Source organism: Molothrus ater, chromosome 13 (genome assembly GCF_012460135.2).
Source record: "Molothrus ater isolate BHLD 08-10-18 breed brown headed cowbird chromosome 13, BPBGC_Mater_1.1, whole genome shotgun sequence".
In the NCBI taxonomy this organism is placed as follows: domain Eukaryota; kingdom Metazoa; phylum Chordata; class Aves; order Passeriformes; family Icteridae; genus Molothrus; species Molothrus ater.
Genome location: NC_050490.2, coordinates 6,113,948 through 6,141,494, shown reverse-complemented (window position 1 = coordinate 6,141,494; position 27,547 = coordinate 6,113,948). Strand labels below are relative to the sequence as shown.

Sequence of the window (27,547 nt, the reverse complement as noted above, 5' to 3'; positions counted from 1 at the left end):
ATGCAACATACCAAACTTAGCAGATCATGAATTTCTCAAGAGCTCTTCTCCCATCTCTTAGGCTCATTTCAGCCTACACTAAATAGGAAGATACTACAAACCTGACAGAGTGCAAGTAACACTGCTCATTTAAATTGACAGATTGAAATGCTACTCATAGTCAAGCATGGTATTTATCAGTCTCCTTTTAATCAGTCACTGCATCAATGTTTCCAAGTTCCCAACCCATTCAATTAACAACTATTTTACTTCCAAATTAAACATCATGCTTGTATTATCTTAAAGGATCATAGATTCTAAGGAAAATATCTGATCATAACTGACGATGTGAACTAGGTATTAAAGGTCTTTCTGGACAATACTGACGTGCATTTATTCCAAGTTCAGTGAGTTTCAACACTGCACATTTTTTCATTTATAATCCTGTCAAAAATCCACACAGCAACTTCAGCGGTCAACAGCATTTCCTGATTAACTTCAGTGAAGACAGAAACAAACCCCACCCTAAATACCAAAATACAAAATGGTTCCCTTTACTTATTGTCAGATACAGTTTAGGATAATGGTCATTTGAGAGATAAAGGAATTTTCAGTAATCCAGTGGAGAGATAAAATATTTTCCACTTCCATACTAGGTTATATCCACAAATACCGATAACTTTATTTTGTTTTGGTTTTCTTTTAATTTATTTAACATGTCTTTCTCTTGACTCTCACACAAAATCTATTCCATCTGTTTCCAAGTGCATCTTCATTTGAGGTGGTACTCCCATTCTGATGACTAGGTTTTAAAGCTCTTTATTCACACCAGGTCTTACTATACCCTGCTTTGCTTCCCAAGCAAGGAGCCAGGCCCTTCAGCTGGCCTGTGGCAGCCCAGGCCCAAGGAAATCAATGGCACTATTGTAATTTGGGAGCTGCACAGGATCTGCCCCTGCTTGTTTAACAGCAGCTTTTTTACATCCACAAGCACGAATGCATAAAAGTCTGCTCAAAGTTCAAAAGTAGTTTTAATTTTCGTGCCTTGCTTTTCAAGCACTTTTAAAGTTATTTGGGCAGTTGAAAAAAAACCAACCCAAAACAAAACATTTTTTCCAGCTAGGCTGCAGAAGTGCTCAGTACAGTAGTGAGTGCTTGATGGGCACTTCCAGGCTGCTCCTTACCCTGCTCACAGGATCGTGAGGCATCCAATTAATTAATGTCAGAAAAACACTCTGAAGATAAGAAGCACTTTCTGTGATGATTTTCTCAAAGAACCAAGGAGCTTTTGTTTAAAAAGCCAAATTCTGGATGGAGGCATGAAATACAAACCCATACACTGGTGGATTTTAGCAGAAAACACCACTGAGAGAAGGTAAAGGAGGGCAGCGTTGTACCGCAAGAAGTTTTAGTCACTGTTCCCACTTTCCCTCTGGAACTACTCAGCATGCTGAATGGATTTTAAGCCCTAAACAGCTACACTGCTATTTATGATTAATTTTAAGAGGCAGTGTCTTGAAATACTTCTGGAATATCTTAATGATCTACTGAAGTCTGGGAGCCTTTCAAAGACCAGGAAGCCTGGGCAGCTCTGCTTCTGCTCAGGGGCACTGTGAATGCTAAAGGCTGCAGGAGATGAAAGCTCTGGCCTGTTCCTGCATTCCCTCAGAAGATCATTTCTAGTCCAGGATATGGACTCTGTGAAAGCTGGATCATCATGCCAGCCAGGAGGTTCTAAATAACATTTAATTCCATTCCATCATTTCTGCTGGGGATGCCAACAAGCAGCACCTTTCACTGCACCTCACTTTCATCTCTGATTTGAAACCCAGTGCTTTGTAAAAGATGACTGTAATTTATCAGATGTACAACGTGTCAAAACAGAACCAGGACTTCACTAACTCAGACCAATTACACACGTTACTATTAACATTAAACATTTGCTTGTAAAACCTGACTTATAGAGTGTGTTTTTAAGGTTTTAAGTTGTCAGAGTCAGCACTTATGCAGGCCTAGTGAATGCCACCACTGCATTATTCTGCACAATTAGTGAGAGAAGTTTTCTCCTTGCAAGGGGTGGCACTGAACTGCCTTAGAAGGAGAACAAAACCAGAGGTGAGAACTGCAACTCAGAAATTAAAGGTCTTTTTCACCGTTTTCAAGGGAAGAAAGTCACAGCATGGTTGTTTTATACTGGAGGAGGGAAGAAAAAGCCCAAGTAGGTGGGGATGCAGAACAGATACCAGTTCCTAATAAAAACAAAATCCAACAGGAATTTGACTCCACATAAACAGTGCTTTACCAATGTTGAGACCACAGCAACAGATGACACATATGAGCAGATGCTATGACCTGATCATACAAATTCACAGTTGAGTGTTAATTCATTCTACCTCTAAGACAGGATGAAAATTCAAACATAGTAAATTAAAATGACACAATCCAACCAACTGGAAAGAAAACAGCACTAGTCCAGTGCTAATGACAGTAAGTTCATCAAAAAAAACCTGCATCTCAGATGCATACACAAAATACACTAAGGAAACACTAAAAATTGTGTAACATCACTGTGTAATCAAGTCAATGTACTTTGTCACAGTATTCCTGTGCTCTAACATGCAGCACTCTGAGGTTTAGATTTTCTCACCCTACAATCTGACAGACAGCTCATTAACACTGTAATACTAAGCAGAGTTGAGGGTCTCTACAGAGTATCCCCAGCACCTACAGAATCAAGGCCACTGGAGATGCATATAACTAATTTAAAAGGGAAGCTGCACTCCAACATGCCTGATTTGGGTTAGACCTCATAGGTATCCTAACCATATTACCATTGTCTTCTGCTTAAAATGAGTGATGAAGCTAAAGACTGAAAAAGTCTCATCAACTCACCTCCAGGGAAGTGTCACATTTCTATTGCTACATCTGCATTAGGAATGATACTGAAATAAAACACAAATGCTTACATCCCACTCCTCCCTCCCTATCTCTTCCTCCTCAACCTTTAGATATATCCAAGGCAGGAAAAAAATGATTCAGTTTGATTTCACCTTTGCTTCAATAATGTTTGCATTGGAGATACTGAAGACATAGCACAGATTTTTGCCATAAAGAAACTCTCCCAAGGGCCACTGCCAGGACAAGTTAATTCAATATTAACCTGAACACATTAATGGAATTTCCCATGTTTATCTTTATAAATTATACTATCTATAAGGCTCATGGCAATGTACTAAATTACAAACATGTGACACTTCTTCACAAACAAACAGAGCAGAATACAATTCTGTAATTTTCCTTTGTAGTTCTCCAAAATCTGCACAACTGCTCAGAACTGAAGTCACACAAACAGGCATGGGGAAGGAATCCTCTGTTCATTCATAAAGCAGTGAACCTTTGCTTAAAGTAACTCACAAACTTTGAAGTTTCAATGCAAAATAGCTCTCCCTCTAATAAAGCTAACTGCTGGCAGAACAATAAACTAGGTCTGGGGCTCATTAGGACTCTATGAACAGTTTCAAAACAATCCACGAGCAGCTCTTCTGAACCAGAGACTCAAAAGCTTCAGGGATGAGCTATGATGAGCTATTTAGTGAGGTAAGGGTTAGAGGAAAAATTGATTTCTCACTGTATCAATAGAGAAAGTCAGAAGAAAAGTCAGAAGTTCTTAAGACTATGTGCTTTTGTTTCAACAGACACATGAGAGACTTTTCTTCAGAAGTCTGCCTTGCTAAAAATGCAAAAGAAAATTTTGATGCTGAAAAGTTACAATCTATTGACACAAATGCAGGACTGCATCATGCTTCACTGTTTTGTTTTTTTTTTTTCTCTTTTTATTGGCAAAAGACAACTGAAAAAAGTTACTGTGTGTTCATAAATTTAAGCTCACACCAAACAAATCTCCAAGACTTGGCCTTCCCCTGCATTAATTAGGCTTGGGGAAGGAAAGAAAAGTTTTTTTGTAAGAACAATCAAAAGATCTGAGGAACTATCATTCTGAATATAGAAAAACCTCTTCTAGTTTTGCCAGACACTTGAGAAAAATTCAATCCCCCTAGTCCTCTGCAATATAAACCTGAAAGAGAATGATGAAGTGTTATGATGGAAATTCAACAGTAAACTTTTAATTCCACTTATTGAAGGAATCTTAATTCTGCAGTCTGACTGAACATCAGCAGACACATCACACACTAAGGTGCTGTTGCCTTAGGTCCTTACAAGTAATTGCAGTGACTAGGCCTCATTTCATTTTGCTAATAAATCACATCTCTTTTCCAAGTTTTCCAAAGCTCTGGTATGGCTTTTCATTTCAATCTCCCCATGCCTGGTTAGAGTCCTCCTAACAGCTCTGCTCTTGCTCCTCCCTGAGGCTGACCTGCCGTGATTTCAATGGCGCTCCTGCACAGAACCCTTATGTGAAGGCCAGTTCAGGTGTTCCTTGCTCAGGACCCACAGAAGGCTGTTCAGGTGCCACACACACCCTGAGTGACCATGTGCTGCCTCAGGGCTGTGCTCTTCTCTTCCACAGAGGAGCTGGAGTAGGGCAATGGACCGAAGGTGATGGACTAAGGAATAACCCAAACAACAACAGCTGCAGCTGGGCTGTTACACCTTTAAAACCCTTCCCCTGGCACTTCATGGTTATCAGTGCTCAACAGATCCTCACTTGTTCAGTCCTGGGGTCCCTAAGCCATGTCTAAATTAGCCATGCAAGCTGGTAACTTTGCCAGGTAGCTCACCAAAAGCCAGCCCTCAATCTCACAGCAGATATTCACCTGACCCACATCCACCAACAACTCCCAGCATTTTCAGAACTACAGAAATTTGGTATTCATAAATATGGAGTTATGACCACGGGGCAACTACTGCTGCCATGGGTACAAATCTGAAAGGAGACTGGGTCTGTAGTGCTTCTAAGCACCCAAATTCTTCTGACACAAAGTGTTTGAAGTAATATTCAATAGAAAACAAAGACACTGGGCAAGCTAAGAAATAAAGGATAAAGTTTAATCTCCCTTGACTAACTTAATCATACAGCCTATAAATCAAGATTTAAATCCCCATATATATTGTGTATTAGAAAGGACTTGGATTTCTTTTGGAATTTAATGCTGCAATATAAAAATATTCTCTGCAGATGAAATCTCTTTATTGGTTCCAACCATGAAGCCACTAATCATGTAGAATTTCTACTGGGTGATTATTTTACTAAAAGAGATTTTGAAAAGGGTAAAACCCAAAAATGTTGAAATTGAGCAGTTCAAAGGGAAATAAGAGAAGGAACAGCAAAAAAAAGAGAAAGTTTCTTTTACAGAATCAAAGATGTAAGAACACATTCTATCTAAGTAGATCAAGGGATGCTTAAGGAACAAAGAAAGGTTTTTCTCAATCCAAAAGAGAATTTTGCTCAGAATAAAATAAGATTATGGAATCAAAGAATGCTGCATAGAAATATCTGTGACAATTGAAACCAGGTTCTCAACCATTTTTCTTAAGTTTTGTAATGTAGCAGTTGAGCAACTATTTAAATTAGTAACAACTTCTCCTCTTGGCACGAAAGGGAAGAAGAATTGTGTCTTCATGAGATTTGGGAGTTTGCCTATGGATACTTTATGAATTTGGACTGATTCTGGTCATTCTTTATGCACAACTAAGTCACAGAATAAAATTAATTTTGAATTAAAATTTGTAAGAACAGGAAAATAGTATTGTATCAGAGCAATGACTACACCTTGCTAACAACTTTATAAAGTAGTGTTTTTTCCAGATAAAATACAACTGAGCAATACATTACATGTGAAGGATTTTAATCAACTCCCAAAGCTAATAACTTCCCAAGAGTACATGGCATTTCCAACACAGTCCTGTCCCTTAGAGGGACAAAGGAAGAGTGAAGTGAAAGCAGAGAGTCAGCTGCATTAGTTAGAGGAGAATTCATTTTACTGAGGATTGCCCAGTGCCATGAAATGCACTCACCAAAAGGTGCCCCATTAGCACCCACTTTTCAGAGAGCTCAGGTATCTTAAGAAGCCTTGAACAAACAATGTGTTGATATTCCAAACACTCTGCACCCTTCAAGGGAGTGTTTGCATGGAAACTGCTTGGTTTGGTCATCAGCTAGAAGACAAAAAGAATCTAAAGCTTTGAGATCTAAAAAGGTCCCATTAATTGGGTTCAGATTAATAAAAACTGTTCAAACAGGCCATCTCTTTCATGTTTTAATGCATCTTCTTTGAAATTTTTGCATTCAAGTTCCTTAGTTGTGTCCATAACTGGAAACAGAAGTCTAATCAAAACACTGTGAGAATGGCTGAAATTAAAGATTTTGGGGTCTGACAAGAAGCAGGAAATAGTGAAAATCTTGCAGAGTCAGTTCTCCAGAGGCTTCCATGCCAAGGGGGTTTGCAAAGTTGTATAAGCAACCAGATTGCTGGGTGTTTTACAAGTCAAACTGAACAACCAGCCTGAGTTCCCTCTCACTATTTTGCATATTGCTCTTTATCCTTTCCCTGCCTTTCAAAGCAATCTTTCCCTATTTAATGAGAAGGAAAAAACCATTCCTTTAATACAGAACTTTTGAAACCAACACCTCAGTGGGACTCATTGCTGCTGGCTGCTGTTCAGATGATGTATTTGCAGGGCAGATCATCAAAGCAACAGCAGGTTTCAGCTGCTGCTCTGTTGTAGCAAGTGTTGTTTTTATAAGAACAATGCTTACAAACACATGGTAAAAGAATGCACCACCACCTCTGTCATATGATGACACAACTAGGAAATGAAAATGTGATTTTTATGGGTTCCAAAACTGGTCATGACCACTGCCACCAAAGAGCAGGTATGAGCCAAAAAGCACGGCCAGCTGGAAAGAAACATCCATACTCTTCTTTAAGATGCAGAGGATAAAGGCCAAGGAGCCATTTAGCTGGAAAAACAGCAACATGGAGAATTCTCCTGGAGATTCAGACTGGGTGCAAAGTCATCAGCCTCCCAGGAAGGCACCTCTTGCTCAGCACCCCAGCTCAGGGCTATCCCTCAGACCTCCTGCCCTCAGCCAACAAGGGGAAACTGAGTTCAAAGATCCTGAGTGAAAACACTGATGGCAAGTGACCTGCAGAGAACTGTTTTGTGAGACAGTGGTGGAAAGCTGGGACACACAAGTTAACCCAGCCATCAAGGCTTAACCTGAGGCCAGAGGAAAGAGTACTCTCCATCACCCAGAGGAGTAGCAAAGTCTGTCTTTTTGTAATATTTTTTAAGATTGGCCATTTAATATATAAAAATAAATAAACTAGCTTTTGAGAAAGTATTTCTTTTGTACGATTTCAAAACGTGCCTGGGACCCTACAGACTGCTATACAGAGTATTAGATACCAGCTGGCTATTTAATGAAGCCAGAAGGGAAAAGGTCACCTTGGAATTTACTATAATAAGACAACCCTGCCAGAAATTCTAAATTGTAATTATTTAAGCAACAGCAGTAGTTGAAAAAAATAAATGGTCAGCAAAGAATAATGTCCTGGATATATTCTGTTCCAACTACAGGTCATTACACTAGGTAAGATGCTTGTGCAACTTGAATTCAGTGGAGTTGAATTCATTAGGGTTGAATTCCATCCAAAGTCTTAACAGCTTCAAGGGTTTTAGTAAGTGGTCATCCCAGCCAAGTAATACATGTTGGCTATAGTAAGATGAACATTTATTTAGTGAAAGACACACTCCCTGTAGAAAATCAATTTGAAACCATTTTAAGGACAATAACTGAGCAGATATAGAAGTGTAAGAGTGTGTACAGGGAGAACTGGACATGCTAATAAGGAACTACAGGTGAGAAATATTAGAAATGGAGAAATTACACAACTCTGTTTGCCTTGATATACTGTTCTTCTATTGATATACTGTTCTTCTATTTATAACCCTTTTGCATTAGAAGCAAACTTGTGCTGGTTTTAATTCTCCCTCCTAGCTTATCTATACCTACATTGTCCACAGACACAGGAATATGACCACAAAGAGCAAGATCCAAGCTCAGCTGATCCAAAACCTCTTGCCAGAATATGCTTCTAAGATTCCTGTCATCTCCAGGCATAAAGCACAGACTCCTCATACCTCTCCACCATTGCCTTGAACCCTTCACACAGAATATGGGAGCCAGACTGGCTATGGTAAAGGTAATTAACACCACAATGTCAGAGCAAGCTGTAGGCCCCACACGTACTGAAACTGCAGTTTGCAGAAGAAGACCATGAAATTATTAAAAATCACCATATAAACCCATTTAGCCATAACCAACCAACCACAATACCACACTTTTCAGCTCAAGGAAATGTGACCTATTCGATTTCTCAGGCCAGTATACCCAGTTAAACATAAATCCTGAAGGGAATCTGTCAGCAATTAGTGTAAGATTAAATCACAGGCTGGGTAGCTGCTAAAAAATGCATGTTTTCTGATCAGACCCTGGGCTTCTGTGCATAAAATAACAGCCATGGAAAAGCACTTTCCTGGATAGGTCAGCATTAGACACTTCAGTTTCAAGGCTGTTTTTAAATCCCTGGTGAGAAAGATGAGTCTTTTAGGAGACCTGTGCTGCTTTTGAATTAAGGCATGGCCACACAGAGAGCAATTAATTAAAATCATTATTAATTCAGGGAATCAATATTGCTACAACTAGCAATACTAGCCAACTAAACTGAATTAACTGGAAAAAGGCAGAATCTTCTCTGCTCATCAGGTCTCTTCTAAAACTGACATTGAATTGAAATTTTTAAAGCGCCCCAAAATTTCTAAAGCAGCTATTAATGGCCAGTCTGGTAGAGGCAGAAAATATTTGACCAAATATAGAATCTGAAGCACTGAAGGATGAGACTGAGTGGAGACAAAGAGATAAGGCAAAAGCCAATAACCAGGAGTTATCAACTTATATTGCCAGTTCCATGTTTTTATCAGAATATAAATGATTTGTAAACATTTTCCAAAAACCCCCCAAGTTCTTCCTCTTCCTGTGTAGTATTTCCTAACTCTCCAGTTCAGTATCCAGGAAACAGGGACACAACAGTTTCACTAGGATACCTAATCATAAAAAGCATTTCTTAGGAACATTATTCAAAATGTGCTGCTTAAGTTTACACACTGATTGTAATTGCCTCTTCAGACAGTAATAATTCACTCTGAAGTTTCCTTATGGTTTGAACTTGCTGTGTCTAACTTCAGTTTATTTAGGAAGTGATTCCTTAAATCTTTTCTCCACATTTTGCAGCACATTGCTGGCTGTACTAAGAAATACCTTTGTTGTTTAACTCCAGCAGAGAACAGTCAAGAGTACAAAGGACAAAAGGTAAAAAAAATAGTTATTCTTATCCAGATATTGTAATTACATTTGTTTTTAAGTAATGCATTCAGGAAGCCACAGATGCAAGAGAGACACTCCAACTCTGATGCACTGACAGACACAGGGATGCACTCAATGATTAATACAATGTTCAAGTCCTTGGGAAGGTCTCAAATCCATCACAATAAACAGACATAACAGCATAGCTTTGGGTTCCAGCACTCCATAAACTCAAATGACAAACTGCAGGCTCTGGTTTTGAACAGAAATGTGAGAATTATCAATGGAGCACTGACAGTTCTCATGCAGAGGGAGAGCCACTGAGCCCAAGGCACACTGAAGCATTGGAACAGAAGTTTATTATAAGCAGATCCCTTGTATAAAGTTCATTCCAAGCCCTAAAAATTCCAATGTGCATCCTCTCCTCCATATTACTATATTCACTGCATCTTTTTTTTGCACAGAAACATTTAATCTTGTGTAAAAAGTAAAACTAAAAGAATCATTAACAGCAATTTTAAAAGTATATTTTGAAGTATATTAGTTGACTTAATAAGCACCACATGAAGGAAATCAGTGAGTATATATATTATAAAGCTCTTCACATGATCACAGCAGTGCCTCTTGCAATGTTTATCTTCTAAATTCCTGCCAGTGTTCTAATCTAACGCCTTTATTTGCTGTAATTTTGAATCTCTAAAGTGACTTCCAAATGTTATTTTAAGTTCAAGAGTTGCTAACAATCTTTCATCATGAGATGTATTGTTTGAATGTTATCTGCTACAGAGAACACTGAATAAAAATGGTTTTCAGAGCCCCATTTTTTTTCACAGCCCCATTAGTATCAGGCCCTGTTGTTTTCATGCAACAAATCCCTTAAGTCATATTCCTGTTCAGGCACACCAATATTCACAATAGTGCTATTAACATCCCTTGGACCTTTGTTTAAAAAAGTATTAATCTGCAACTTTTATTTTAATCACTAATTGTGTATACTGGCATGTGCTAATAGAAGATGCTAGAAATAGCAGAGTATTATTTTACAGAAAGCAGGGAAAATGGATTAGATCCAAAGATGTCTCTATCTCATTTACTGGCAGAAGTGACTTAACGCCATGAAAAACAAAACTGAAACACACCATATATTCCCTGAATGAACTGTAATGAGCTTTACAATTAGCAATTAAATAAGTTCACTGTGAAACAAACATCTTTGTGGAAAATAGCATTCAGGTAAGAAAGAAAATGTTAGGAGACTTGCACTGGGAATGATCCACCTTCCCTTGGACAGAACCCCAGAGCCCTGCAGGCCTGCAATGGCAGGCAGTGTCTGCCACCTTCTCCTCACTCAACCCCAAACCCACAGGACTCCACACTCAGACAACTGCCCCAGAAACAACCTGTTCCTTGAGTACAGACATTACCACATTACCTCCATTAAAGTTCATTATGCAGTGTATTTCAAAACTAACACATTTTCAAGCACTGTGTTGTTCAATTCTGTATTAAGCTAAATTTTAATTTGAACTGCTGACACCTCCTTCCCAACAGAGTGCCTTGCAGCTGAGGCTGTGGATATGGATAGCAACCAGCTTCTTTCAATTAGGTTCTCAAGACACAATATGCATAAAAAGCACATTCCAAATAATCACTTCAGATCTGTGTTATCTGGCTTTAAATTCTGCTATTATCTCAAATCCCAATCCCAAAGATGCAGAAGTATTTATACTCCAACCCACATGTTTTGCAGCACAAGTGCTGTAACGTGCTGGTCCCACTGAAGGTATCATGGTCCTACTTAATTCAGTGGCAAGTTTCCCATGTCAGTGTATGAGAACTGTCCAGATGATGATTACCAGTGGGATAAAAAGTATGCCTTTGTCTCTAGCATGTGACACAAGTGCTTTGCCAATGGAAAGGTCTGGCCAAGGTCAACACTTCTGTTACCAAAAGGTTCTGTTACACGTGAGCCAGTAAGAAAATCCTGCTGAAAACAACTTTGAGAAGTCATTCTGACATAGCTCAGGGCTGGGCAGCCCATAGCCTTCTCTACACTTTACAGAGCTGGTAATACATAGCTTTTTCTCTCAACTGTAAAAAAATACCAGAGTAAATATACAGTCTGATGAATACATCATTAATAGTTATGAATAGCTGTTATACAGCACTCCACAACTGCACTGCCTTCTTTCCCAACAAACACACACTAGAAAACCAGCATGAGATGCTTCCTGGGGAATTTCAGATACACCTCATGGCTCTATTAGAGTTAGTCTGTTTTGGCTCACTAAGACACACTAGTTAATGTTGCAGCCCATTCTCAACTTGACTGCTAAAATATTTTCTTTATTGACACTGACATTGACACTTCCTACAGTAAAGATCTACAAGAAATGGAAAGTCTAAAAGGAATTGGAATACTTGGGCAGGGGTAGAAGAAAATATTCTATTTGTGTTGCATAAAATTCAATTCATTTCAAACTGGGATTTTATGAAAAGTTAATTACAAAGTTCCCTGAACAACCAAGTAGCCCATCTCCTTTAATCTGCATATTCTGACTACCCAGATGAAATTCTAGAAACACTTTAAAGCTTTATATACCACTGCCATGCTTTCTCTTTTTAACAGAAGTTTATTGTTTTCCAGTGGCAAGAACTTAAAACATTTTATTCTGGAATCACTCCAGCTTGTGTGCAAAAGCCAAAAATGCAGTCCTCAAAATGAGAAAACTCAGTAAGCTGAATTATATTCAGCAGAAACTACAGAACTGTTCTTTTTATGAGGGCTTTATCAAAATGAGCAATACACTATACAAAATAGTTCACAAAAGCAGTATGGAGAAGCTTTCAAATGTTTGGATGATTTCTAGCCGAGTTTGAAACTCATATTCTTGCCTGCTTTTCCCAGCACCTCCTGATTTTAAAGGAATACCTCCTTGTGAACACTCCTGATCACTCACTTGCTTGGTACTTTAGAGGAAAGTGTGGAGCTTGGTAAATCTGCCTAATGAAACCACATGGAACTCAAGACAATCTCCCAAACAGAGAAAAACAGGGTAACTGATACCTAGGAACACCTGCCATCATCTCCTAAAAAAAATATCTTAATGACCTTGAGCTGACCTCCAATTTTGCACTGAAGGAGCTAAAATGTACAAAGTGAAAGGAAAACCAAAAGCAACCAACTTATGCTCCTTGGAGAAAAAAAGGGAATGGTTCTTACAAGCAGCTCTGATAGCCACAATGGGATTATGACAGAAAAAGGTATTGAAAATTCAGTTTTGCAAAGCACTCAACTACATCCTTAAAGGAATGGCTGCTGGGTTAATTTTCTTGTTGCTGCTGCAGCATAAGGATAATTTAAATTTTTTTATTGTTATTTTTAAAGTTTGAGACTTCTGCTTATTACCATAAATATAGAGAAACCAGTAAATGCCTGATCTGAGTTTTTAAGCTTCCCAGATCCACCAGTGTTATGTGCACTATAAAAATGCTGAATTCTGAATGCTATTTTATCAGTGAGAAATTTGTGACCACCAATATACCAAAAAAAACCAGCTGCATAATTACCATTTCACTTGCCCAATAAATTGTTTGATAAGCCTTTCTCTTAGTTTCAGCTTTCTGATCTGCTTGAACATGTTCCTTTTTGTCCTGGTGTAACTCACCTGCCTCAATAAACCAAATTTATTGTGTAACAATGTAAGCAGAGTGGCTGGAATCCTTCTAGGCTGGAATTACATCCTCAAGAATTCCTAACATGGGAGGGAGCTGGCAAATTTAGCAGATTAAATCCATACCAGCACTTTTAAATAAAACATATGAAATGGATAAAAACAAAAAAAGAAAGAAAGAAAGAAAAGATGATAGCATAAACCAAGAGCTCAGGGGATAAGAAGTAGCATGGGAAAGAAAAACTCTATCACTTTCCCATACATGCCAACAGCCTGGTTATTTTTGAACAAAAATGTTACTCTCTTTCTGTCCTGCCCATTACAAAAATGTTCAAGTTGCTCAGGACGTTTTAATATAGCTAGGGGAGTTTTTCTGTCAGCTGTTTTCAGATGCTGGCACATAAATCTGACAGAAAAATTACATTCAACTCCATGATTTTATATATTAGTAATGTGACTGCTTCCACTGTACTGCCAAGTCAGCTATGTTCTCACCCATTTTCTACCAAATGTACAAGTATCCATGGAAATTCTTTAGAAAGAATTATTGGTTTAGTTCATCATCAATTAAGTCAGTGTTGATGGATGCTATACAAACTGTTCTCATGAAAAAACAAATGCTGGTGTACACTGGCATATAATGTATCAAAACCCCATTTGGATGAAACCAAAACAAATAAGAACTGAGACCACCCAGGCAATAGGTTCAGAACATTTGGCTTTCTTGGACTGTGGGTAGCTTTTTCTATTTCTTCAAATTAGAAGTAAATTTTTGGTAAAATTAGAAAACTCACTTTCCAGTTCAGACTGATCCCCATAATAAACTCCCATCTACAGGCAACGTTTCTGTGGAACTCATTCCAGCTTCAGCAGGAATTAAGGGGAAGAAAGTAGAAAAGAGAGTAAAAGCAATTCCATAATGAGCACCTTCCTTTTTTGTAGCTGAGCAGCAGCTGAGATGCTTTTCCCACCAGAAGGGAGGTAAAGCAGCAGTCCAACAAGAGGACTGGATTTGAGACTTCTAGTACAGCCAGACTGTTTCTAGCAATAACCACACCAAGCCAGCACAGAAGTTCTCGGGTGGCTCCAATTTTACCATCTGCAATGGTAATTTTTAAGACAAATCTAAGGATGGTGAAGAGAAAACTGAAGGGTGAGGGGCGGGTTTTATAAATCATAAGTAACTCTTCTCTCTCCAATCCACTCATCAGAATTGCCTACAAAACCTGCACAAATGTAGCCAAACTAAGGGCTTTGAAACCTAGGAACACAACAGGTTACAGTGGGGAATGCCACAGTTCATAAATGCATACAAGACTGATATAGATCTGGTATAAATTCCACATAATCTCTAATTTGCAACCCACTATACATATCTAGAAGTATACATTAAGATGTTATGTTACTATAAATATTCCAGGATCCTCCATGGTTTCGAATGAGGGACCTGCTTCTGAATAAACAGCTGTACAAAGAACTTGGATTCTGTGAGTACCTCCTCAATATCAAATTATCTCACTTTAAAAGAACTGAAACTTTTTGGCAACCAGAAGATGCTCTTTTCTCCTCAAGCAGCCTTTTATAAACACAAGCATCTGCTTGGCTGGATTCTTGACTGATCAGAGAAGGTTAATGATGTGAGAAAGGGAAACATCACAGCGGAACGGATTAAAAGAGAAACTAAAGCCAAGTCAGACAGACAGGGAAATAGATTGTAACAGGTCTACAGTGTTTGTCATGCAAGATCAATCTAGAATTAAAAACAGCCAGTTAGTTCTGATCAAAACACCTGTTTAATGATTTCTTTTCTTCCCTCTCTTCTTCTTGACATTGATTTCACACTGCTCTGAAGGCCTTTCCTGGCATAACCTCCACCCAACGGCACAAGCACACAAAGCATTCTTCATTCACTGAGATGCAACTTACCCAAATAGTTGTTGCTCTTTGACATCTCAGTAATGTTGATTTTAGTAGCTCCTTCAGGAATTTCCACTATCTTGTGGTAGCCAAGATTTGTTAGCGTGTGTTTGAAAACTCCAGACACAACTTTGCAAGCAGTGTTGTCCCCTCCACATATTCCACACTTGTCAATCACCTTGTCAGAACCCAGATAGTCGTCACAGCCAATGCTCTGCAAAATAAAGTAAGATTTCTTTTTCCAAGATCTTACAACTGCAGACTTCGGACACAACAACTGAGAATAGCATGACTTTCAGAGAAGAATCAATTCTGAAATGATTTTGTGAATTAGCATTTCAGCAATGTCTTCTGTATGGAAAAAAGCAATAAAACCCAAAGGGTTCTCAGACTTGGTGTTTTCAAGGTAGCCAACAGGTTTTTACATCCTGCCAGGCAAAATCCAAGAACACACCACGAGCAATAATGCATTGATCATGCTGACTGCATACTCCTCAGCTGAAAGAAAAGCTGAACACCATAGTTCCCACAGCTGCTGCTCAGGAAAGAGGTGGAGAGCTTTGATTTTGTTATAATTCAAAATAGGCTTTCTACAGAAGCAGAACTACTTCCTCTATAGTCTTGTCTCAGTCTCCTCTAAAAGTGAGCACTCAGCCTATTCTCACCAAAAGAAGTATGTGAGAAATCTTTACACTGCATCTAGCCAGTTAGAGAAGAAACCCACCGGTTCATTGAGTAGAAAACCTTCAACCCACTCAGTAACACACACCTGGACAGGATAGTTAAAACAAAATGATTTCCTAGAATCATAGAATGGTTTGGGTTGGAAGGGGACCTTGAAGATGATCCAGTTCCAACCCCTTTGCATTGGCAGGGACACCTTCCTCTAAACCAGATTGTTCCAAGCCCCATCCAACTAATCTTGATCTGTACAATCCATAAAACAGCTTCTCTAAGATGAGATGCTAAAGGAATCCTGGATGACCAGGAATAAAACTGTGTTTTTGCAAAAACAACACTGCTGGCCATTTTTTTGTACAGTTTAAAAACCAACTTATCTGAGATAAATCAGCTTCTGTTTTGTGACAACACAGAAAATACTTAAGCAGCAAGCCAAGGAAGAGATTTGATGTCCTGGAATTTTGATATTGGTTGTGGCCCCAGTATAGCCTGGAGATAAGTAGGAATTTGTGAGTGGCTGACAGCTAAGCAGCAAACAGACGAACCACATGGGATTTACTTCTGGAGTACAGGCTTGAATTTGACTTGGCTAGTGAGGAAGCCCCAGATCCTTAGGAGACAGCTTTAAGATAAGCAGCAGATATTTAATGTACCTCATGACAATACCTTTAAGTTATTAATGAGCAGAAAATCAGCTACATGTGATTAGAAACTCTGTAGTCCTCACAAAAAAATTTGGTTTTATTTGTGAAAAGGGTAGAAATGCCCAACTCAGGGCTTGCTGTTACAGGCATCACTGTACCTATGCTTTGGAGACAAGACATTCCCCAAACCCTTCACAAACACAGCACAGCTGATCTACCCAGAGCCAGGATGTCCAACAAAGAAGCCCCTGCAACCCACACACCCCCAAAAATCACCCAGGCTACTTGCTGACATTGCATCAACACTTCATCCAGCATCTTGCACACAAGGACACTGGGGGTCACAACATAAGGAGCCTGTCAGGACCCCAGACATCTGGGCTTTCACTCCCATGGTATTGCATTGATAGCTTACTCAGGAGAAAGACCTGAGAGGGATCAACAAAGGAATTCCAGCAAGAACTACAAATATCACAAAGTAGTAGGACTTCAAAGTGAGATAAGTATTGGCTTTATATACAGCCATTGAAGCCAGCAGTGGTGTGTTCTTCCACCTCAGCACATCAATAGCAATATTGGAAAATCAATCAAAATCTCCCAAACCTCAAAGAAAACATAACGAATTTCTGTCACAGATTTTGAAACTAAATTTTATTATTCTACTTCACCACTGTCCTATAATTAGATACAAGAATAATGATGTCCACAAGGTGGCACTTACAATCCTCGTGAAATCAAAATGTAGGTCTTTGCAAAACAATAAAAAATTAATTTCCTACACCTAAACACGAAGTTGATATTGCACTTCTTTTCAAATTAGCCTTTACCATATGAGTAACAACTCCTGCTGCTTTGTTACCAGTAATACATTCTTTAAAATTTTTCAGTCAACTCAAGGATTTCTTTTGCTTTGGAATGAAATAAAATGTTCTACTAAACTGAAATTAAAAAGAAATCTCAAACTGTTTCTTCTTGTATCATATGTTCTCCTTGTCTGGTGACCAGGTGGACTTCATTTATCAATCGTAAATAAATTATTTTAATCCAAATCCTCATGTCTTTTCTCCAAAGAAATCCTCACTGACTTCAAAGTTGACATCAACTGGAAATTTGCCAAGTCACAGAAGTCGGCCTCTTTATGGATTTGACAGGGCAGAATTCTACCAATTCCATGGTCTTCACAATGCAAAATTTACTAATGAATTTAAAAGATTTTTGGATTTAAGTGTGTCAAACAGAAGTATGTATGTTATTTTTCATTCACATGAATTTTTGTGTAAAATTAAATCACTTCCACTGAGTCTCGGAAAATGAGAAAGATCAAGTTAGGAAGCACCTGAGAAAATTTTATGTACACAAATCTTTGGGACCAGATGAGGTCATGGTGATTGGTGGTGATGCCTAAAAAGTAACTGCCACATCCATCTTCATTTAGGGCAAGGAGAACCTGAGGCTCAGTTGCAAGTTGGTCACCCTAACAGTCCTCAGCAAGATTGCAGAGCCAATCCTCATGGAAGTCATTTCCAAATGTAGGAAGGACAAAAAAACCCCAAAAAAACCAAAAAAGAAGACTGAGATCAACCATCACGGACGTACCATGGTCAAGTTGTGTCTAAACTTGTGATTCACTGACAAGTTCAGCACATGAGTGGAGAGGAATGGATGTTCTGTGCCTTGACTTTAACAAGGCCTTCGGAGTCTCCCTCGGTATCCAACAGCCACGCCGGAGAAATCCAGAGTGGGAAAGCTGACAAGAAGGTATTGACAGTAAGGTATCACAGACATGCTGCTCATGTAATCCTTTCCCTCCAGGCAGGAGGTACAGCAGATTAGGAACAAGGAAGCACACACTGCTTTGGCATCTGAAAGCTCTGGCTCCTCATCTTTCAGAACTACAGTTTGCATTAGTGGACTTAGATTCCTCTCCCAGACAGTCAGTTTCTGCTATTTTCTCCCCAACTTTTATTTCTTGCCTTTGGTAAGTCTCTCTCCTCTCCATTAGGAAGGACACTAGTTTTTCTGAGTTTTTTCCACTGAAGTCTAAGCAAGTCTGCCTAGAGATTGGCTGGATGGCTCTCCCCTCAATGTGTGAAGAAGCTGAGCATAATACTACTACTTTTCTCAGTCTACTGTTAAAATCTTTGACCTTCACATATGATCTTAACTCCTACAATCATATAAACATAATTCCTTTATTTCTCTGTCTGTGAAGGGTAGTAAATGAGACCCCAATGAAGATGTTATGACTGCCAGAAAGTAACAGCCAGCATGTGCCATTTTACTAGCACAGCAGGGAAATGCCAGCACAGCCCATGTTTGAAGGATTTCCCTGTAGGAGGCACTGCCTGTGTACAGGCACCAGTGAAGGGTTTGGTGGTGCATGTTCTTCAGTGCAAACAAACTGAACAGGCTGTTCAGCAGTGAGGAGCCATGGCTGTACTTGAGCAAGAGGTAAACCTCATGCACCAGGAAACCTCCCAAGGCAGAGCACAAGAAAGGCAGCAGAGCCTGCTTGTCTCACTTCAATGTCTCACACGTCTTCAAGGTCGCAGCCTAACCCTCATTTGCTTTACGAATCAAAGGAGCAATGCTGAGAATTTACATTCAACCACAGGATAACAAACAACATTCTAATGGCTCTCACTTGATTTGTGGTTAGCTATAACCATAATTTTTACCCAAACATTTGATCCTGCTTTGGCTTTCAAATATTTCCTGCTGTCCACAGACCTAATGCTCACAAATCTTTGATGCTATTTACAGCCCCTCACGATTAGATTGTGGTCACATCCAGATGTGGTCCACTTAATTAATCACAGATTTTCTTACCTGCACAATAGCTGGTTTCATTACCTATCTGTGCTTTAAGCTGAACTTCACTTGGTCAGATAAATTTCAGACAGTAAGAAGAAGCAAGCTATTCATTTTTGACAACCTTAAGAATTCAAATTACATTTATAGTATGTGGATATGCAACAGTTTAGTGAAAAAAAGCTACTCACATGAAGACATATAAAGACTCTTTCACTAAGATACTCAATAGTTTCTTACTGGCTAGAAAATTACTTGAGAGAAAAAAGGTTTTATTCTTGTTACAATGGAAAAAGTAAAGCCAGGAAAAGTAATCATGTGAAAAGATGGTCTTAGAGATATCAACTAATAACAGCTAATAAAAAAGGATTAAAAAATCTAAAGTATGCATCTCACACTGATACCTCAGACAGGAAAACAACTTCTCTCCTGTTGTTTTAAGGAAAGATACTCTAAATGGAATTTGTAGCTCTCCCATACACAGACCCGATGTAAGGTCTATGAAATCTGCCCAAACCCCCAGCAATAAAGCCCTGAAATGCAGACAGACCATTGCTGCCTGTCACCTCTAGAAGTCAGAGAGCAGTTCAGCTTGGAGACCCCACTCTACAAAGAGCTTATTAAAGGAGTTTACTCAAGTGTTTTGAAGTGGCTGTGTTAGCAGCATTTCAGAGTGAAGAAGATGAAGAAGCCTAATCCTAGTATGTGCATTCCTTTGGCAAACACAGCTCTAAAGGTGAGTGCAGGGCTTGGGGTGTGTCCCCATTTGATCCCATGGATTCAATCAGCAGCTCTTGTTTCTGCCTTTAGGAGCAATCTCTCACACCCACTCCCAGGAGGCTCTGGCACTGAATCCAGCCACAGGCACATGTCCCCACACAGAAGGAGAGCAGTTTCCCCATGGCTGGACCCTGAGCCAGGCTGCTCCCATACATACCTGCTGCTAGAGCACTCACAAGCACATCCAGGGACCTGGGGCTTCAGTTCTGAGGCTTTGTACTTTCAAGCTCATCAGATTGCTCACATTCACTAAGAATGGAAATACTGTGATAGAAAAAACCACCAGAAGTATCTCAAATTGAAAGGTTGACTTTTTTTTTAATCTGAACATTAAATTTGCAACTAGAAGCTCCATACCCTGAAAGTTCTAATGCTCAAGAGGTACAGTAGGTCCAAATAATATATGCACCTCTAAAATGCACTAATTGTTTTTTCACTTCAGAAATTTAAAACCACAAAGACATTAAAGCTGCTCTAGTACAAAAGAAGACTAAATATAATCTGAAATAAATATTCCTAGATCACATATTAACAAAGCACTCATGTCTGCTGCAAATATGCCAGATTACTTGATAGCCCAGATTCAGCAAGAGTAAGCAAACTCTATGCTTCTATTTAAACAACTTAACTGGAAAAGCAGAAAACCATTTCAATACCTAAGGTCAGATACCAATATAGTTCTTTAAGAATGGTATCTTCCTTCATAAAATTCGTATACAAAGTGCATATTGTGGATCATAAGGCTAAAGCCTTCAAAACTGCAGACAGGGCTTGGATATACAGATGTTCTGATTTCAGTAACAGTGCAGTTTGAAAATTCATGAAATGATTCTCCAAATCTAGCCTAAACTGACCTTGTTGGCAATGACAAGAAACAGTTAAACAAAATAATCCAATCCACGTAGTTGATGTTAACTCCATGCCTTTTTAAAACACCTCTTATCTAAGTGGCTAAAGCTAATGCATGTCAGCAGCACCCGATCATATCTCAGTATCAGCGCTGGCAAGAAGCACTGCGCCATTGCAGGATTCAGTGAAAGGTCTCCACAATTCTCTTCAAAAGGGTGGTACTTCAGAGAACAAGTGTGAAACCCCATAGAACCTCACCAAAGTTAGAGCTGCTTCCTCAATGCCTGACTCCCTGAAAACCCCAAAATGCTGCCTTTTCAGTCCCTCCTGAGCTTTTAAAATACCTACCATTATTATTTTCTGGTTCATGAATGTCACAAAGAGCATAAACAAACAGTAATAACATTTGAAGCCAAGCTGAGGAAGAGAGTGAAGAGCACAAATAATTTCAGTTCTGAGTGGTGTTCAGAACAGCCCCCTGAGCCACTTCCAGGCAAACACTCACCTCTCCCACACAGCAATGAGTCACTGCCTCTATGGCAACTATTTCATTGTTTCAAAGGAAGTGCTTTGGCATGGTGACCTTTTGATGCTGTTTTTGTCCTGCCCTTTAGGAACAGGAGATGGAAAAGATGCCAGTCCATTTTGCTATTGAATGATGCAAAAATACAATCTGTTTCTTCTGAAAAATCAGAAGTGGCAGAACAGCCACTCCACAATGCAGGAGACACCTCCAATGGCACAGCCTGGAGTGGAAGCCTCCATTCAATACAGTTCTATCTTCTCCATCTTTGGTGCTAAACAGCTACACAGTATCACCCCAATTAACATCCATTTAAGCAATTTGGGTGATTCACCCAAATAAACACAATTAATCTATTTACACAAATACAAATTCTCTCTCTTCTCACTATATGCAGCTGTAATTGCATACTTGCAAAGGAGTCTTTCAAACTTACAGGTTCAAGTTTTCTACTTTTAAATTTTATTCTTGCAAAGCTCTATTTGAGCTTGCAGGACTGAAATACTAAATACTGCCTGTCCTGTGAAAATAATAGCCCTCAAAACATAAAGCTGGGGGCAGGAGAGGAGTGTTGTGCAAATGCCCTGGAAAATACGTGGAATCTCCATGTTCTGGACTTTTACATACTCCTGCTGACCAGAATTTAGGAAAGGAGGCAGTGCACCCTAGCCCTGTTACATGAGTTAAGTACAAAGCCCATTTAACACCCAGGCACCTGCATTAATGTTGTAGGGGGAGGAAATGTGCAAATCCAAGAGGGAGGAGACCACAAGGGCAGAAGATGTGATGGCACACAGACATTTGGATAAAGCTCCTTCCAAGTGTGCGACTGCATCACAACTGGCAGAAACAGGAACACCCATTTCCTACAAATACCTGTGAACATTTCTTTGTGGACGACTCCACACAGCTGCAGATCACTTCTCTTCAGGATCTCATGTGGCCCAGAGCATTTATCAGATTTTTAGATTTATCTTAAAAAGAGATGATCCTTTACTCTTCAGCCAGCAAGGACTGGATTTAACTAGTGCCTGGTTCTGAACACAGTGTTGCTGGAAGGTTTGTGCCACAGTTCTATGCTGATTGTTCAGAAACATCCCTTCTGATTAAAAGAAAAAAATACATTTACGATCATGTGAAACAGTATTTCCAGGAGCTGCTCTGTTACCTGTTCAAGCTCTTCCTTGATAATCCTGCAACCAAGGTGTGCAGTAGATTCCCTTGGCTCACATTCTCCACTCTGGGTTTAAAGGAGTTTTGCCCAAACAAATCCTTGTCTATACAACACAGTAAAACACTGTTTTAAATACATCTGATTTGTACTGCAGTGGGAGGTTTTTCTCCTATGTGATCTTCACCTGCTTGTGACAAATTACTTGCAGAGATGATTTTCCTTTTTACAATGGGAGTTTGTGGTAACAGACTTGGAACGAGAGAACTGCAGCACCCCATCCCTACTTGTAGAGCTCGTGTGAAGAGGGGCAGAATAAAGCTCTGGAAAAACACTTCACTAAAATTATACCTCTAACAATGAGTATGATTCATATAAAGATGATAGTTACATAGAACAGTGTATTTTTAGACGAAAACAAACCCTCTTTTTCACTTGGTTTAATGGACTTCTTACATGGGGCGAACCAGTTCACATCATTTGTCATGCTCAAACACTACCAAATAACAGAATTTATGTTTTGAGTAACATTTTTGCAGCCAGAAACCAGGGAATTTGGTTCTTTATAATTTGTCTATTCTCCTCTTTGATCAAGTCCAATTCTTAGGATACTGATTTTCCTGTAACTCAGAATTGTAGACCAAAATACCTTTTCTAGGCTTCTAAACCTATTCAGACAAGAGTGAAGCAGTTTCTCACAGAAAACCAAAACTTTAAAATGGTCTTTCTCCAGAAAATGCCACTGAATGCACCAAGCTCCTTCCTCAGTTGCCTGTGTATAGGACTTCATGGGGCTTCACAGGAGTTAGATTTAGCAGCTTGGATTACAAAAGAGATATTCCTGAAACCTAAGGGTGTTTTAAAGCTGCTATTAAACTCAGCAGTTTTAAACATCTCAAAGCAAACATGAAAAGGCAAGAAATACTAGAATTCACAGTGATTTGACTTGTCTATCACTAAAGATCTAAAAATTAATTCCCTTTGCAAAATTTCAACATTTTTCTGTATTTTAGCAGCTTCTTAGTAGTTGCCAGATCAAGACATATGGTCAGGTATAAGCAATACTCTGTATTTAGTATCTTGACATATTTCAAAGCTGCAGCTCTTTAAATATTTTTATTTCTGTTAATCAGAGAGAAGATGCGCAAACCATCAGTGATGAGGTCCCTGAGTAATGGAAAACTGTATGCATTTCTCTATTTTGATTGGCTTACAAATAAGGAAAAAAATGGGGCCTAATGCCCTCCTCAGAAGAAGGAGGTTCAACTTCAACATTGTGTCAATAATAACTTCATCCTTAATTTGCACCAGAAATTCCTGGCTCTTAGTATTTTCTAGCTAATGTGAAGATACTCAGGTTAGCAAAAAAAGCCCCAAGTATGAAGAGCTTCAGAAGAATCTCAAGGCAGTGAATGATCAGGCCCTCTGAATGATTAGATTCAATCACCAAAACTCTCCCACCATATTACAAGAACAGAGAAACACCAAGTCCTTGCAAGTCCCACCAAATGTCTGTTATCCAAAGGCATCAGTAATGGGTGCATAAGAGTGATCCTAAAGCTGGGAAAAATGTATGCTATTTTGTCAGAATATGTTTCCAGGCTGCATTTTTACTTTGAGGCACAAAGACTTCCTCAGACAAATATAATGTCTTTCTATCATTTAGTAGTTCTTTATTGAACGTGCTTAGCTTCCTTCCTGAAATTCAGGAGGCCTAATTCCTGTGTCAGTCAGTTCCACTATGCCACATCATCTTCATTTGAGAATAGCACTGGGTAATTTCTGCCAGTGACTCAGAGATCTTGTCCTGAGACAGACAATGACAATCATTTCCTCTTCACATTCTCCATGAACTCTCAGGTTTTATGGACTTCACTCAGTCATTCTCACGCAAGTTATTATTTTTCCAGACTGAAATGTTCAGCTTATGGAATCCTGCTCATGTTATTCCATTCCCTTGTCATCTTCATTGGCTTAACTGCACCTCCTGTGCTTCTGAACAGCCCCACCTGAGCTGGGGAGGCCACACATTGGAGATGCCACACGTATGTTCATCCATCTGTACACACTCATACCCAGAAACACACACAGAGCAACCTGCTCTGCTTTGCACTGCTTTCTTCATTCCTAAATTCTTTAGTTTTGAGCCATTATGTTCATTTCAACACTCGTACTCTTCCTTTCTTCATCTCATTGTTTGAATATTACTTTAGTGCCTATGCAGGAGGCCCTTACATCTAATACTTTTAATAAAGTTAACTGGTTTTAAGATGTTTTTTAGGAATGCACATTTCTCAAAAGTTCAGTTCTGGTTTAAATATCATTATAGGCTCTGTGCAGACAGAGCCACAACCACACTCAAGTGTTTTCTCAGGATGGAACTCATTAAAGGTTTGGTTAATTCTGGCAGGCTAAGCAAAAATCTGATATGCTTGCAAACAAATGCAATTGTACCACTTTCACAACTGACCCAATCATTTCTGAGTTCAGCCTACTGCTATCCCTCATATTCTTACCATATTGTTTGCTCTAAAATGCTTAGAGACAGCAACTCCTTCTTCTACTACCTTTCTTCAAATCACTTAAGAGCTCTTCATCTCAAACACAGTTTCCCTGTCTCACTGCAAGAGTGTAGATACTCCCTCACCTCCCCAGACTTAGAAAGCAAGAGATCTCAGTGAAGAATCATTTTATATAAATCAGGACAAAGGAAACTGGAAATTACTAACTGGTATCAAACATTACTAGCTTTACAACTCTTGTGACCTGGTCCAACATACAGAAAATCCAACTCTTAGAAGCAATTTTGTAGGAAAAATAAATGTGTGCCAACTTCTGCAGAATCCAATTCATAGTTAAGTACTACTGCATCCCAACACTGCTCCCCAGAATACACAAACCTTTCTAAACCGCACAGAATTCTCAGCTTTGTTCTGTAACAGATTTACAAGTTTTACCTGCTTGCTATGTGTAAATAAATGTTCCTATGGGTACACCATAGTTAGCAAATACTTGCATCTGTCACAATTTCAAAGTTAAAACAAAAAAAAATCTCTTTTTTTTCTGAAAATAAGGGACAATATATAAAAATATCCCAGTGTTACACTCCTGTAAACTTCTGACTGTTCCATGCTGTTTAATATTACAGGAGTCAAGAATAGAGACTATGTGAGGGACCCTTGAGAGGGGAGAAGTTAGATTCACTGTCTTTCTAATAATTCCCTATGTGAAAAGAACTCTAGCCCTTGCCAACAGACTAGTCCCAACTGGCTTTATGCTAGGGTTGTGTTTATTCAAGTGTTCTCCTTTATGAAGGAAAAACTTGGCTTTATTTCAAGGTAAAGAAAAAAAAACCTCCAAGCAGCAAAATATTTTAAGGACAGATGTCTGACTTGAAACAGCAGCTAACACAGCCAGAATATATCTGTGCAATAAATACTTACTCATTAGCCCTCTCTTTCAACTGCATGTATTTCTTTTTATCCATGATGTAGCTCACAAAAAAGGTAGCACAGAATACAGTGTTCTCTATTATCTCCTGGGACAACTTTAATGAATTTCTTTAATTCTAATAAATCTGAAATTCAACAACGAGTGTTTGGGGATTTTTTTTTCCCCTCCAGGGGTTTAATTATTTCTGTTACACTTGGAACTGTGCTACAAGAGCTGTGAGGTGCATGGCCCCAACAGCAGCAGCACCCAGGAACTCGATACCTCAGCAATCTCCTGTGAGCCCAAGGACCACCATGACCTGTGCTTCATCCTGCACTGCTCACTGACACTTGGCTCGTGTCCTTCCTCTCCACCTTGGTGTACCCACCTTGGAGAATACTTGACCTGATACAATTTCATGCCCAAAGAAACAAAGAAATACAAGCAGAGCTGGTAACTATAGTAATGGCTAATATTTTCAAGTGCTTTCCAATAGTATCCCTGTTGCTTTTAGATTGTTATAGCTCTGCCAAAATTTAACAACCCACACTGAAAATTTCCTTGCCAGGGACTTGAAACAAGCTGAACATTTATTTTCAAAGAAAATAAACAGCAAAAATAATTTGTTGGGTTTTTTTTTCCCCAAAACCTAGGATTAAATAAAATTGTGTGTTTTGCAAATATTTTTAAAAGAACTTATGACTGGTTTACTCAGAAATGCTTGTTCTTTTCTTTTTAAGACCAGGGGCTCAAAATTGGCGAGAAGACTGAGACAGTATCAAGGTTGTTTGTGTTCCTTTCTCTTCTTATGAAAAGATGCCCATGTTTAGTCAAGATTTAAAGCCCTGACTATCACCATGGCATCTGGTCAACACAACACCCAAGTTAGGGACTGGGCAGTACAACACTGCAAAAAACCTGGTCAAACTGTGCATGCTGCAAAGTTTCAGGTAAGTTCCAGCCTCAGCCTACAAACTGGTACTGTCATGCCAGGAGTGCAGGGAAGCAGTCCCTGAAGCAGCTCAACAGTTGTGAGTTCTGCAGACATGTTTGCCCAGCACAGAAGAGGACAAAAGAGGAGAGGATGAGTCATTCACAGCCAGAACCTGCAGAAACTGTAACAAGAATCCTGAGTCTTAACACTCCAGCTGTTCAGCAAACAGCTGATATCCAGTGGCTATTTGTCTAATGACTGCTGTCCTTCATGAGAGTCAAGGTGATTTCCTGATGAAACCTCTTGGAGGAGCAGGAGTTTGCAGCTTTCCTTCTCTAAAAGCAAAGAAAGCTTTTATGACTGTTTCAAATACCCAAAACTGACAATATTCAGGCGTATCTCTCAGTAAACTCTCAAACTCTCTATCTTGCCTCCCGAACTCTATGAATTTCCAAGGTCAGCCAGAGGTGCAGAGATGTATCCAACACTGCACCCATAGTAAGGAGGTGGGATGGTACCTGCAGCAGGTAAGAAACATCCTTTCTTTGTAAGAAAATGCTACGTATCTTATTGAGAAGTCTGGCTTACCACTTGGTCAGGCATTCCATAAATGCTCTTTTGGCCCAAGGCATGGTGAAGGGGAATAGGCAGTACCAAGTTCAGGCTGCAGAATCTGAGTTCCAAACGGGGCAGAGTGCAAGCAAGCAGAGCTCTGGTTCTTGACTGCTCATGCTCATTTTGACAAGAAGTTCTCATGGTCACTCCTGGACTGCTCCTGAGGCTGCATAGCCACGCTCGTGCAGCCCCACAGCGGCACCAGGCCA

The 27,547-nt window shown here is 39.3% G+C and overlaps 1 protein-coding gene across 2 annotated transcripts in view; it reads right to left on the bottom strand.

The window, feature by feature from the left end:
• Positions 1-27,547, bottom strand: part of THSD4 (thrombospondin type 1 domain containing 4) — a 238,741-nt gene that overhangs the window by 42,334 nt on the left and 168,860 nt on the right. For both annotated transcript variants that reach the window (XM_036389920.1, XM_036389921.1), the window contains one exon: positions 14,908-15,112. In XM_036389920.1, coding sequence (XP_036245813.1) covers positions 14,908-15,112 — 205 coding nt within the window. The remainder of the gene's footprint in view (positions 1-14,907; positions 15,113-27,547) is intronic.